The sequence below is a fragment of the Vanacampus margaritifer genome, chromosome 14, assembly GCF_051991255.1.
Source record: "Vanacampus margaritifer isolate UIUO_Vmar chromosome 14, RoL_Vmar_1.0, whole genome shotgun sequence".
Taxonomy (NCBI): domain Eukaryota; kingdom Metazoa; phylum Chordata; class Actinopteri; order Syngnathiformes; family Syngnathidae; genus Vanacampus; species Vanacampus margaritifer.
Window position 1 is genome coordinate 7,710,428 of NC_135445.1, and position 12,255 is coordinate 7,722,682.

Sequence of the window (12,255 nt, forward strand, 5' to 3'; positions counted from 1 at the left end):
ATCAGTGCCAATCTAGTTTGCACTAGTAGCATTAGCATAGCCTCTTCTGTTACACATATGACGGTAATGATTAAAGAGGTCAAATGATGAAAACTCTAATTATCCAAAGGAGGCTTTGAACGTGCGCCCGTATTTTCAGTCTGGACGCAGAAGGGTGAACATCATCTCCTCCTCCTAAATTTAGCAACAAACAATAACAAGTTAAAGCTCTGTTGGCAACACTGAGGCTCCATCGCAATGACCGACAGTAGCTCTGCCACCTGTCGTCCTGGTAACGAAAGCTGTACTCGGCATTTGCATGTGACAGATCAGCCGCTAAAAACGGCGTGATTACCACAATGTGACAGGGGGATATTAATTTAAGTATGCTGTAATTCTTTTTGGTGTATTTTGATCGAATAACGTCAGATTTATATTTTACACCTGGGAAATGTTTTTTAAAAAGAAGGAAGAAAGGAGATGGTCATTATCATTAATGCTTGGTTGTTTTTATTTTTCACAAATCTAATTTCATTCTATCTGCTTCATACTTTTTTTTTTTTTTTTTTTTTACACTATCCTATTATATACAGCTGCTGTTTTTTTTTTTTTTTTTTTTTTTTTAAATTTAAGTGCTCTATTAATACAGTTGACTTGAATGTAGAGTGTCTCAAGGTTGTATTATTCGGTGGCATAACACTTCATTGTAATAACTGCATCAATTTATTTATTTTTGTATTGGTATTAAATGTATAATATTACAATTTTAAGTTCATTTCAATTTGTTATTTTATTTATCTGTTTATTTAGCTACATTCTTCTCATCAAACTATTCCATTTTATTTCATTCTGTCTTATGTTATTACAGTTGATGGTTATTTTTGTTGTTTGGATTGTGTAGCTGATGTTATGTTTGGAAAATGAGACGCAATGCCTGTTGTAGAGTCTGTTTTACTGACGTGTTTCGTCTCAATAAAAATATTTGAAAGAAAAGAAGTAAAGCAACTTTGAGGCAACAAGAAGCTCCCGTGTTTTGTTACAACCTAGCAATGCTAATATCCACTAGCTTGTCTATTGTGTTTCTCATTGTACTGTATGTTAGCATTAAGCTAGAGGACTCATGTTAGGCTAATGATAATGGTAATGTTAATTAGCACTTAAAATGGACATTTAGCAGATTATCATAAAAAAGTGGGCTTTCAAAAGTAGGTAAGAAAGGAAGTAAAACAACTTTTAGGCAACAAGCTACCATGTTTTGTTCCAAGTTAGCAATGCTAATATCCACTAGCTTGCCTATGTGTTTTATTTAAGTTAGGCTGATGTTAATGGTAATCTTACTTAGGACTTAAAATGAACATTTATGGTGACAAAAGAACACTTTTGCCTCAATGTATAATATAATATAATATAGTATAATATAATATAATATAAGTAAAATAAGGTTGCGATTTGTGGACTCACAACAACATCCTTAATCAAGCCCAAGTCAGGCGTTCATTCAAATATAATATTTGCGCTCATACATATCAGCTATGAGCATTTTCCTTCTTGAGGAATGTGCAAGTGTGCATGCAATTGCTTTTGTTTCGTCCGCGTCGGTCGAGTGTCTGTGTTCAAGTTAAACAATCCAGACGCAAGCGGCTCGCCTCCTCCATCATCCTCTCCACTTGAAGAAGGGAACGCAAACACAGCTGTCAACTGAGTCATGGCCGCTAACATCCACAATAACTCCGCGCTGCGAAAGAGCAGTGTTTATGGTCACTATTCTGATGAAAAATGTAATCTATCCTCTCCTAAATGTTGTCCAAAGGGTGAAATATTCTAATGCATATAAATCATATCTTATTAATAGAAAGAGCGATGTAATTAGAAGGTACAATAGCATCTCTATTGTTGCCATGGTTTCAGTGGTCTAACACAAGGTGGACTAGCCAGAACACCTGTCATGCTATTTTAGCGTTAGCGACAAAGCTAATGTTACTGTTCAGATTTGTGTGCAGTGTTTGCATGTATCAACACACTGACACCATCAATGTTTATTTGAAGGCATTATGTTATAAACAGACGTGTTGTTAATGTTTAGCACGTACTGTATATTCATGTTGTGGCATTTTTAGTGTCCCACTATATCTTTGTTGGATAACAAATGTGTTTCCGACTGGCTCACTGAATCTACCTCAAGCTTACTCGTGTCATTTTGTCTTAAAGAGAAATTTAAAAAAAAATGAAAAAGTGCACCATCTCGGCCAGTGGCTTTTTGTAAGCACAACAAATGAAAACATACAGTAAATCTATTTGAACTGTCATTGTGTCGTTTTCATGCATTCCGAATGACATCATTTACTTGGAAGTTCAAACAAAAATACACGTCTTTGGGCCACTAGACAATTCAAACAAATATAAATGCAGAGTCTACAGTTGAGAAGAGAATACTTACTTGGAAATCTTGTACTGGGGGAATTCTAATTGCAACGCAGCAGACACGTCCACATCAAAATTTAGCAGTAATAAATTTTATAATAATGCAAGTATTTGTGGAGACTAAGGTCAAGTTGTAATTCACAATTTAATAAAATCTGCAGAATTTCACAAGTTACTTCATGTTAAAGATTAGATAGCTCTTTAAATGAAAACCAACGTCTTACAAATGCATGACATCTAGTGGCAGAAAAATGACCTAAACACAAATCAATATCACACTCATTTTTTGTTACTGTATAATACATTTTTTTTATTTTAACTCAATTTTATGAATTATTATGAAATTACTGTATCAATGACTAAAAGATGCAGCCATATTTCTATTAGTTTAACATTTTTTCCTACTTTTATGTTAACAAGAGTATGATTTTTTTTCTAAGTTTTTAATTTAAATTAAAAAAACTTAGAAAAAATATTTTATTGTGCATTTTATTGTAAATGTACAATAAAATGTACAATAACTCTTTGACTAACAGACGTTTTCAGAAAAGGGATGCCGTGGGTGCCAGCCGATTTAAGCATTTTTGACTGATATTTCAGGGTCCACAGAAAATTATGTGTTTGGGCTATGGAAACACACATACTACCAAATGAAAGATTGGACTCTCATCTTTCATCAGAAAAAAAAGGTTGTTTCTACCTTATTCCATTTTTCAGTAATCAACAATAGAAAATGGTTAGTTTCACCTCTGTTTTGAAAAAAAACGTATTTTAACGTCTTTGGCACTCCTCCATAGGATTTTACTAAACGTTATTTAACCTTTTTGGCAGTCAAAGAGTTAATATATGTTTTTCTAAGTTTTAATTTAGGTTAAAACAAAAAAATAAATAAAAAATATACGATAAAATGTACAAAAATATGTTTTTCTAAGTTTTAATTTAAATTAAATTAAAACTTAGAAAAAATATTTTGTTGTACAGTTTATTGTATATTTCGAACAGATAGAACATTTGCGATTAATTGTGAGTTAAGTTTTGAAGTCTTGTGATCAATTACGTTTAAAATTTTCAATTGCCTGACACCCTTGGTGAATACCGGTAACAGATAACGGTATTGAGTCGATACACAACCTCATTTAATTCGCGATGGTGCCCTCTTGTGGCCGTTTTATGATCAGGAACTACTTGTAGAAATTAGAAATAAAAATCCCAAATTGCTATATTGGGATATCTAGATTGATCTTGAAAATGATGTCATTATTTTGGGTGGTATCTGCATTTGTCAGCCTGAGTGACTGACAAAACGCAATAAGTCAAGCATGAAAAGAAACTGGTGTCTTTTACCTCAGTGCCATTGACGTCCCGTTGACGGATGTCGGCGAGCACACTCTGTGGGTCGGTCCGTAGGAGAAGCTCCCCTGCCGCGCAAAGCGCTCGTCCCCACAACAAAGGATCACCAGAAAGGCCCTCCGAAAAGCTCGGTTCAAGAAGGCATACAAAAAGGGATTAAGGCCAGAGTTAATGTAGCCCAGCCACAGCCACGCCGTCCATAACTGCCAGGGCACAGAGTAGTGAATAAAGGGGTCCACCACATTAGTGATGAAAAACGGCGCCCAGCACAGGCAAAAACATCCCATGATGACCGCCAGCGTCTTTGCCGCCTTCGTCTCAACACGCATGCGGCTGTTGGCAACGGGGGCCGGCTCTGGGAACAAGTCCCCGTCTGTCCCGAGGTGGTAGTGGTCCGCCGGGTCCGAGCAGGTGGATGACCTCGCAGTGACGATGGGGGACGTGGTGCCGGCGGCCGGAGCGGAGCCGGCGCGTTGAAGGGTCTCGATCTGCCGCACGTGGCTCATGGCGGTCACGTAGATGCGTTGGTAGGCCAGGACCATCAGGGCCAGCGGCACGTAGAAGGCCACCGTGGAGCAGATGAGCGCGTACGGACGATTGACCAGAAACACGCAGCTCGTCTCGTTGGAGCCACCGGGTGAGCTTCGTCTTTCTTCTATCTGGGACACACAGCGAAACATTCACTTTAACTTATCATAGCTTCAAAAATATTGTAGTTTCAGCATGTCTATGCATCAAGCAGTAGTGGGCTTCCGGTACGTATGTGTGGATGTTTGATTTTTTTCATTTCATCGGATTTCAGCCACTAATTGCTTCCATGTCAATGTAATCTGCTCAGGGCTGAATAAGTCAACAAAGCTTCAAAATATTAGCAATGGGACTATTTCCTTAATCAGAACTCCAATTTGCTTTTTTTCAAAGTTTTAAATTTAAATTAAAACTTAGAAAAAAATATTTTTATTGTACATTTACAATAAAATGCACAATAAAATGTACAATAATATATGTTTTTTTAAAGTTTTAATTTAAATTAAATCATTCACTGCCATTGATGCCTATAAACGTCAAAAATTCATTTTAACTATTTCTATTAGTTTAACATTCCCCCCCACTTTTGTTAAGAACAGTATGAAAAAATAGACATTATTTATTTATTTATTTATTTATTTTTAAAGAAAAGAAAAGATTATTAAAAATTAGGGGCGTCAGGCGATAATTTTTTTTAATTGTAATTAATTGCATGAAAAAAAAAACTTTTTTTTATACTGCTGTTAACAAAGGTGAAAAAAAATGTTAAAGCTAATAGAAATAGTTCAATGATTTTTTTTTACGTCTATAGCCGTCCATGGCAGTGAATGAGTTAAATTAAAACTTGGAAAAAATATTTTATTGTACATTTTATTGTACATTTCGAACAGATATAAAATTTGCTATTAATTGTGAGTTAAGTATTGAAGTCATGCGATCAATTGGCAGGTGAATGAGCACCATGTGAGCTAGCTAGGGAGCTAGCTAGCTAGCACCTGAAAGTAAAAACCCTGCTACAATTTGGCTTTAGCCCCTGATGCTAGCTACCTAGCTAGCAAGCAGGTAAACGAGCAACATGGGAGCTATCTAGCTAGCAGCTGGGGCTAAAGCCAAACTGTGGAAGGGTTTTTACTTTCTGGACCTGGATTGGCCACCTCTGGTCTTTGTTTACATTTTGTTTTGTCATGTTTTAGATGAGTATGTGGTAAAGTTGCATTCTATTACAGTGCATTTTTGCATCGTATTGATGTTTTCTATCATTTCAACATAACAGAGGCGGTATAAAACAGCTAACGTATGCACAGGCCGACACTGCCAACCATCCATGCAGTCTCTACACAGCTTATCCCATTTAGGGTGCGCATGGAGCCGTAGCCTATCCCAGCTGACTTTGGGTGAACGGAACATTACACCCTGGACCTGCACCGTGGTTGCTAGACAATCACAAGGCACATTCACTTTCACATTCACACCATGAATGAGCTCATGCAGCTTGAATGGAAGAGAGGAGAGTGAACCGCTAACCCATCAGTAACTATGAATAAAAGATGAAGGTAATAAAGCGTTTAGCATTTTATGTTCAGTACACATTTGGGTGATAAAAAAAACCTAGTTCAGTACTTACTGCAGCACACCATGCAATGAGTTAAACTGACAAATAAAGTAAGCTCAAGTCAACGTATGTATTTGCTTATAACAACAACATTTGGATTGATAGATACATTTGTTTAATTTCATTGTGTTCTTTATCAATTACATGGAAAGCGTCCAACTTGGAATATTTCCCAAAATCCCCCCTTGCTAAACTGGACATTGACTGTTTCCGGAACGTTTGCAGAAATTAAGTGGAAATTTTCCGCCCTTTTGAAACCCGGCATCGTACCCAAAAAAGGTTTGTTATGATCTTTGCTACATGGCTCGCCGAGGTACAGCGTGTCCTCGGAAAGTAAAGGTGAAACGTCTGCACATCTTTTACATTCTGCAGGTGCGCTCAAGCCAAAAAGTGAATTTTGCCACCTATAAATCTCAGCGTGTGGTGAGGTACTGTGGGGCTTTGGTTCTGATGGATTATGAAATTGGACCTCTCCATGGCACGCTACTTTGCAATTTATATCCAGTAGTGAGGTGGTTGAATCCTGGCGTTTTCCTTTCACGTGATAACATGTTTTTTAAAATGTTTTTTTTAACATCTGCTTTGATGCAGCCTCTGAACTGTAGAGAACGGGTGAAGCAATGGTAGTAATTACAAAAATGGCCAGCAGGTGGCAGCAGAGTATAAGAGATCAACCAGGACCATGTTGCAAAGAGCTGTTTTCCCCACAGTTTTAAACAGATTTGTGAATAATGATGAAACTTAGCTATATTCTAATGCTAATTGATGCAAAATGGAAACAGAGAAATATACTTTTTTTTTCCAGATGAAAGAAGAGACTAATCTTTCTTTTGGTATGTTCCTTGAAAAATCTGTCAAAATCCAGTAAAACAGCAGGGAGGGAAGGGGGTTGCTTCAGTGAAAATGGCTGGAATGAGTCAATTGTTTGAAGTTAAAAGAGCTACTAAATCATGTAGTCATACAATTGTGTTGAGGTAATTTTATGCCACTAGGTGGGATTAGTGTTTCATGTTGGATGTTGGCGACAGGAACATGTTGTTTTTTTTTTTTCAAAATCAGCGCAATTGGTGTTTGGAACATGAAGCAACTTGTGGACATTTTGTTCATTGTAAATTACAGCTAGTCATCAGTCCACACAAGTAAATATTTTTTTAAATTACATTTATTGTTGCTAAATTGCATTATAGTGACTCCTTTGTACAAGGTTGTATGTAAAAAAAAAAAAGAAGAAAAAAAGGCATGAACAACAATGCTTTTACGGTACATCAATTGTATTTCAATTTTTAATGCCTCTTGAAATCATACTCAAATGTTTTTTAATGCCATTTCAGGCCTCAATTTGAGCAAAATCAATTTCATGACTTTAAATGCTTTTTAATGGCCCCCAGTATAGCTTGGGTCTGTTTCCATTATGAAATGAACAATTTTTTGCTTATTCAAAAGGTCATGTTAATACGTATTTTCTTGAAAAAAATTGAATTCGAAACGCTAATGCCATTCATCGTATGTCTGACCTAATTCCTGACACATGTCGTTTGGCAGCAGCCCGTGGCTTCGGGAAAAAAGCAAAGAGATGCGTATTTCATTAAACCTGGCTGAATGAATAAGTCCATCTCTGCCCTCCCCCCTGGGATTTGTGCGGCTTATTTCAAGGTAGCTCTGAAATAACCTGGCCGCAAAACACAGGCCGACCAGCAGAAAATGTCCGCTCAAGTGCTGTCATTGCTCGCAGCCAGTCAGCCTCCGCTGAGGACAAAATTGTTTTGTGATCACCGCATTACTTTGTCATCGGCGGAGGGATTGAAAATGTTATTACAAACACGTAATATGAGGCTGCGGAGCTTTATGTTCCGTTTGCCCTCGCCCAAAGAACATCTTCCTCTTTAAGGAGGATATACTGACTCTTCACCGCTATATATTTAGTTGACCTTGGATTCGGATGCTTTTTTTTTTTCTTTCTTTCTCTCTGTGAATTGATTACCTCGTCCTCTGCGACCGTGCCAAGTGAGCGCGGACTTACTATATCCTCGATGCCAATGGCGTTCCAGCTTTGCATGATGGGTAGGAAGGAAATGAAGGTGGGGATCAGCCAGCAGCCACCGAGCATCACCGCCACTCGCAGAGGGGTCATCTTGTGTCGGTACACAAGAGGCTGGCAGCAGATTGCGTAATACCTGAAAACACGCGTGCAGACCAAATGTCAGCGGACTCTTTTTTTTTTTTCCCATTAGTTGACACACAAAAGCGCACAAATAAACACAGACCTGTCCAGTGCAATGCAGCACAGATGCAAGATGGATGCAGTGGTCAGGAGGACATCCAGCGACGTCCGCACGAGGCAGAAAATCTCGCCGTATTTCCACACGCCGGTGGTCAGCTCGATGGCGGCAAAGGGCATCACCACCAGCGCCACCAGCAAGTCAGCAAAGGCCAGCGACACAATGAAGTAGTTGGTCTTTTTCTTCCTGACATATGACGAGGGAGAGGAAAAACAAAAGTATATGTATTGAGTTACGAGATCTTGTACATCAATTTTATTATTATTATTTTTATCAAACATGAAAGACCCAACACAGAAATAGATTCAGCTAACTGTTCACTGTCAGATCTACTTTTTACGTAAACAAGTGCAATTGGTCATTAGGATTGGTCATTTTCAGAAGATGTTCAGAACAAAGTTGTTTTAGCGAACAAAAACGAATGAAATGACTAAGACTAATTCAAAAGACATTTGTGTTAACAAAATAAAAATATAAACGAAAATGCTTTTTAAAAAAAACTAAAACTAACTGTATAATTATAGCAAAAATATCAATTTTAACTCATTCACTGCCATTGACGGCTATAGACGTCAAAAATTCATATGAACTATTTCTATTAGTTTAACATTTTTTTCCACTTTTGTTAACAAGAGTGTTAAAAACTTTTTTTTTATTGTACATTGAGAACAGATATAAAAAATTGTGATTAATCGTGAGTTAACTAGTGAAGTCATGCGATTAATTACAATTATTAATTTTAATCGCCTGATGCCCCTAATTTTTAATAATCTTTTCTTTCTTTTTTAAATCGCGTCAGGTGATTAATTTTTTAAATTGTAATTAATCACATGACTTCAATAATTAACTCACGATTAATCACAAATTTTATATCTGTTCTAAATGTACAATCATTTTCTTTTTTAAGTTTTCATACTCTTATTAATGCAAGTGGAAAAATGTAAAACTAATAGAAATAGTTCAAATGAATTTTTGACGTCTATAGCCGTCAATGGCAGTGAATGAGTTAATCATTGGTAATTAATTTAATACATCAGCCTTTAAATGTAATTTCAATATTTAATTATAATATATTTATGTTGATATTAACCGGAATATAGATGTTTGAATTTAAGTGTGTCAAAAAAAAAAAGCACCTTCAAATGACGTCACTCCTAGACAACAATTTTGCATGCTTGACTTTTGGCTCTAATGGCTCGGCATGCTTGCTTTTTCATTTAACTCAGCCGAAATGCAACCCAAACGTAAGACATACGTTACTTTTTTTATTTTACCATGGTGTTTATTAAATATTGCGCACAAGTAAAACATAAAAAAACTAATACTGAAACTAACAAACTAAACTAAAACTAAGCATTTTTAAATAACTAAAACGAATAAAAACTAACATAACCGCCCTGAAAACAAAATTCAAAACGAAATAAAAACTAACTAAAATGAAAGTTCCAAAACCATAACAACACTGGTTCAGAACAATAAAACCCTTTTCACACTGCACTTCTTTAGTGTGAAAGAGTCTTGCGGCAAGGCAAAAATTGGTTACCAGCGTGCCCATATTTGGAAGTGCCAACGTAGCAACCTACCAGGAAGTACAAACAGAGATTTTACCACTCCTTAGACCACACTTGGACAAGATGTATCTTTCATTGCTGCAAAAGAAAACCCTGACTTTGCTCATTGTAAGAAGGAGGCGCAGAGAAAAACGAATGACTTGGCAGGAACCTCGATGAGTTAATCAATCATGCAGTCGTTACTTGTAAATAAGTCCGCCAAAATATCACTATATCACTTCGCTAGCTCCTCTCCAATTGGAGGCTTAAGTGTGTTGTTTTCAAAAAAAATACGTACCAGTTGTCAAACCATTAAAACAGACAAAAAATCATGTAAAAAAAAGTCTCACCGTAGATGCCGATCCTTGCAAAGCGCCACCATGACCAGCAGGTTACCAAACACCGTCATGATGATAATGACGGAAAGCGTAATGGCGAGCAGGATGTTCTCCAGCGACCTCAGAAACTCCTGATGCTCTTGTTCCGGTTGTTGATGTTCTGTATTTATCACACCGTCCTTCAAACTGCCAAAAACAAAATCAACCAAAAGTTGAGCTCGAATTTTGTATTTCAACAAACAGTATGTTGATTCTCTTCTCAATCCAAATTGGCTTTTTTTTTGTTTCTGTGCTTTTTTCTTTTCTTTCTTCTTTCTTAATGTAATAACGGGAATTAAAAGTTTGGTCGAGGAGTTAAACTTTGACCTTGTAGCAGTTTTTTGGGGGGCAAAATAAAAGTGAGGGATGTGTTTTTCTGCGTAATAGTGCCTCTCAAAAAGTGAAATTTTCATAATGTATCCTTAAAGACTTAAAGAAGGAATTACAGATGAGATTATTATTATTTTTTTGGGGGGGGGTTCGGCGCTTACAGTGGAGGTGATGCTGTGGCCATCACTGGTCATCTGCCTAGAGGTCAGCTGAGGAGACTCCTCTTCACCCCATGCTCCTGACCTGCCAAAACAATATGTATTGCATACTGTATTAACCCTGGAGAACCCACGGGGTCAAATTTGGCCCCTATAAATTCTGCTACTCAAATAACAGAGACCTTTTTTTTTTTCTTACAAATTTAACTTCAAAAGTCCAGAGTGCCACTTCTGACCCCTGCATGGGGCCATCTAGTGGACGAATATTGCACTTACATGAGCCAGAGTGGTGGTGACAAGATGGCTAAAATACAACAAATAAAACTAAAAAATTATATTGTTCAATAAAGCTGTGTAGTTGATTGATTATTTTCTTAAATTCTAAATAGTTTACTGACAGTTTTTGGTATTCAGATTTTTCGAAACGATACCCCTAAATCCCAAAGGGTCAAATTTGGCCCTAATCATAAAATAGGGAATACATTGAAAAAAACATTGAAAAAAACATATATTTTGGTGTTCAGTGAACTTATAGCAGTCATTTAATGTATAATTCATAATTTTCCAAAGAAGAAAAGGGTTCTTGGGTTCTCCAGGGTTAATTCATTACATTACCAACTGAATACCATCAAATAACGTGAATAACACACATCCATTAACGCTTCCCCAAAATCACTTGTAAAAATCAAAAATTTTTCCCACTGCACTTAATGCGGTCTGCCAATTTGCTGGTATTCTTTATTAATATAATCCTTCATTATCAGAGTGTACTTGTTTGACTCTCACCCAATCTACAAACTTGGGCCCAAATAATCCCGTTTCAGTCTACTAAACCAACAGACAAGTTTCGTTTCAGCGTTTCCTCGTCTGTTGCCATCTCGTCTTCTGTTGACAAAATAGGTTACACCTTCGGCAGAGAATGAGGAAGTAGTAAAACGTGAACCGCTTGGAAACACGCAGCAGACACTCACAGTCACAGAACAAGAGAAGCAGATCTTACGCACCCTTAATAAAGTCATTTGTAGATATTCGTGTCCCCGTTCGGACTTTATTCCAAAATTGAATTTTGGCATTGTGCGCCATTTTAATTCTTGAGTAACAGCAAAGGGTTTTTCAAACGGCTTATCGCCTTTTAAGCACCTATTATGACTTCATCTGTGTCTTTTTTTTTTATGATCCCTGTGAGGTGTTATCAGAGTCAAGTGTCAACAAAATGCCCTCAAAGTGACAGACGGCGATCCTGTCAATACCCACTTCCAACAGATAGCACATCATTTACTCTATTGTCACATCACCATCCTCCTCTGCCTGTGACGTGTTACACTCCAAGACTTTAAGGTGTCACTTTCATTATTCACTTTATCCAGCTTTTTTTTTTTTTTTTGGGGGGGCCTTGTTATAGGCTCCTACTGTGTAATGTACTCCATTAAATTTTAACGGATTATACTTCTCAGTATGCTCGCTACTTTGAACGAACTGTATTAAGTTGTGTTCTCAACGCCCATAAGTCAGATCTGGCCCTCCGTGCCATTAGAAAAATGTAAAGAAAATTGCGTAATATGACAAGACAATTAACATTAGGGTTGCGGAACGTTTTCGCCACTTAATGTACCCAATGTGAAGCTAATCACGAGCATAAAATTAAAGTACGCAGCAAACCGATTTTTTTGT

At 37.0% G+C, this 12,255-nt stretch overlaps 1 protein-coding gene across 2 annotated transcripts in view; it reads right to left on the minus strand.

Moving 5' to 3' along the window:
- The window catches only part of LOC144063902 (5-hydroxytryptamine receptor 4), a 41,142-nt gene that overhangs the window by 15,669 nt on the left and 13,218 nt on the right, over positions 1-12,255 (minus strand). For both annotated transcript variants that reach the window (XM_077585871.1, XM_077585872.1), the window contains 5 exons: positions 10,588-10,669; positions 10,070-10,243; positions 8,155-8,355; positions 7,911-8,064; positions 3,745-4,409 (listed from right to left, as the gene is read on the minus strand). In XM_077585871.1, the coding sequence (XP_077441997.1) occupies positions 3,745-4,409; positions 7,911-8,064; positions 8,155-8,355; positions 10,070-10,243; positions 10,588-10,610 (1,217 nt within the window). In that variant the 5' untranslated portion in view covers positions 10,611-10,669. The remainder of the gene's footprint in view (positions 1-3,744; positions 4,410-7,910; positions 8,065-8,154; positions 8,356-10,069; positions 10,244-10,587; positions 10,670-12,255) is intronic.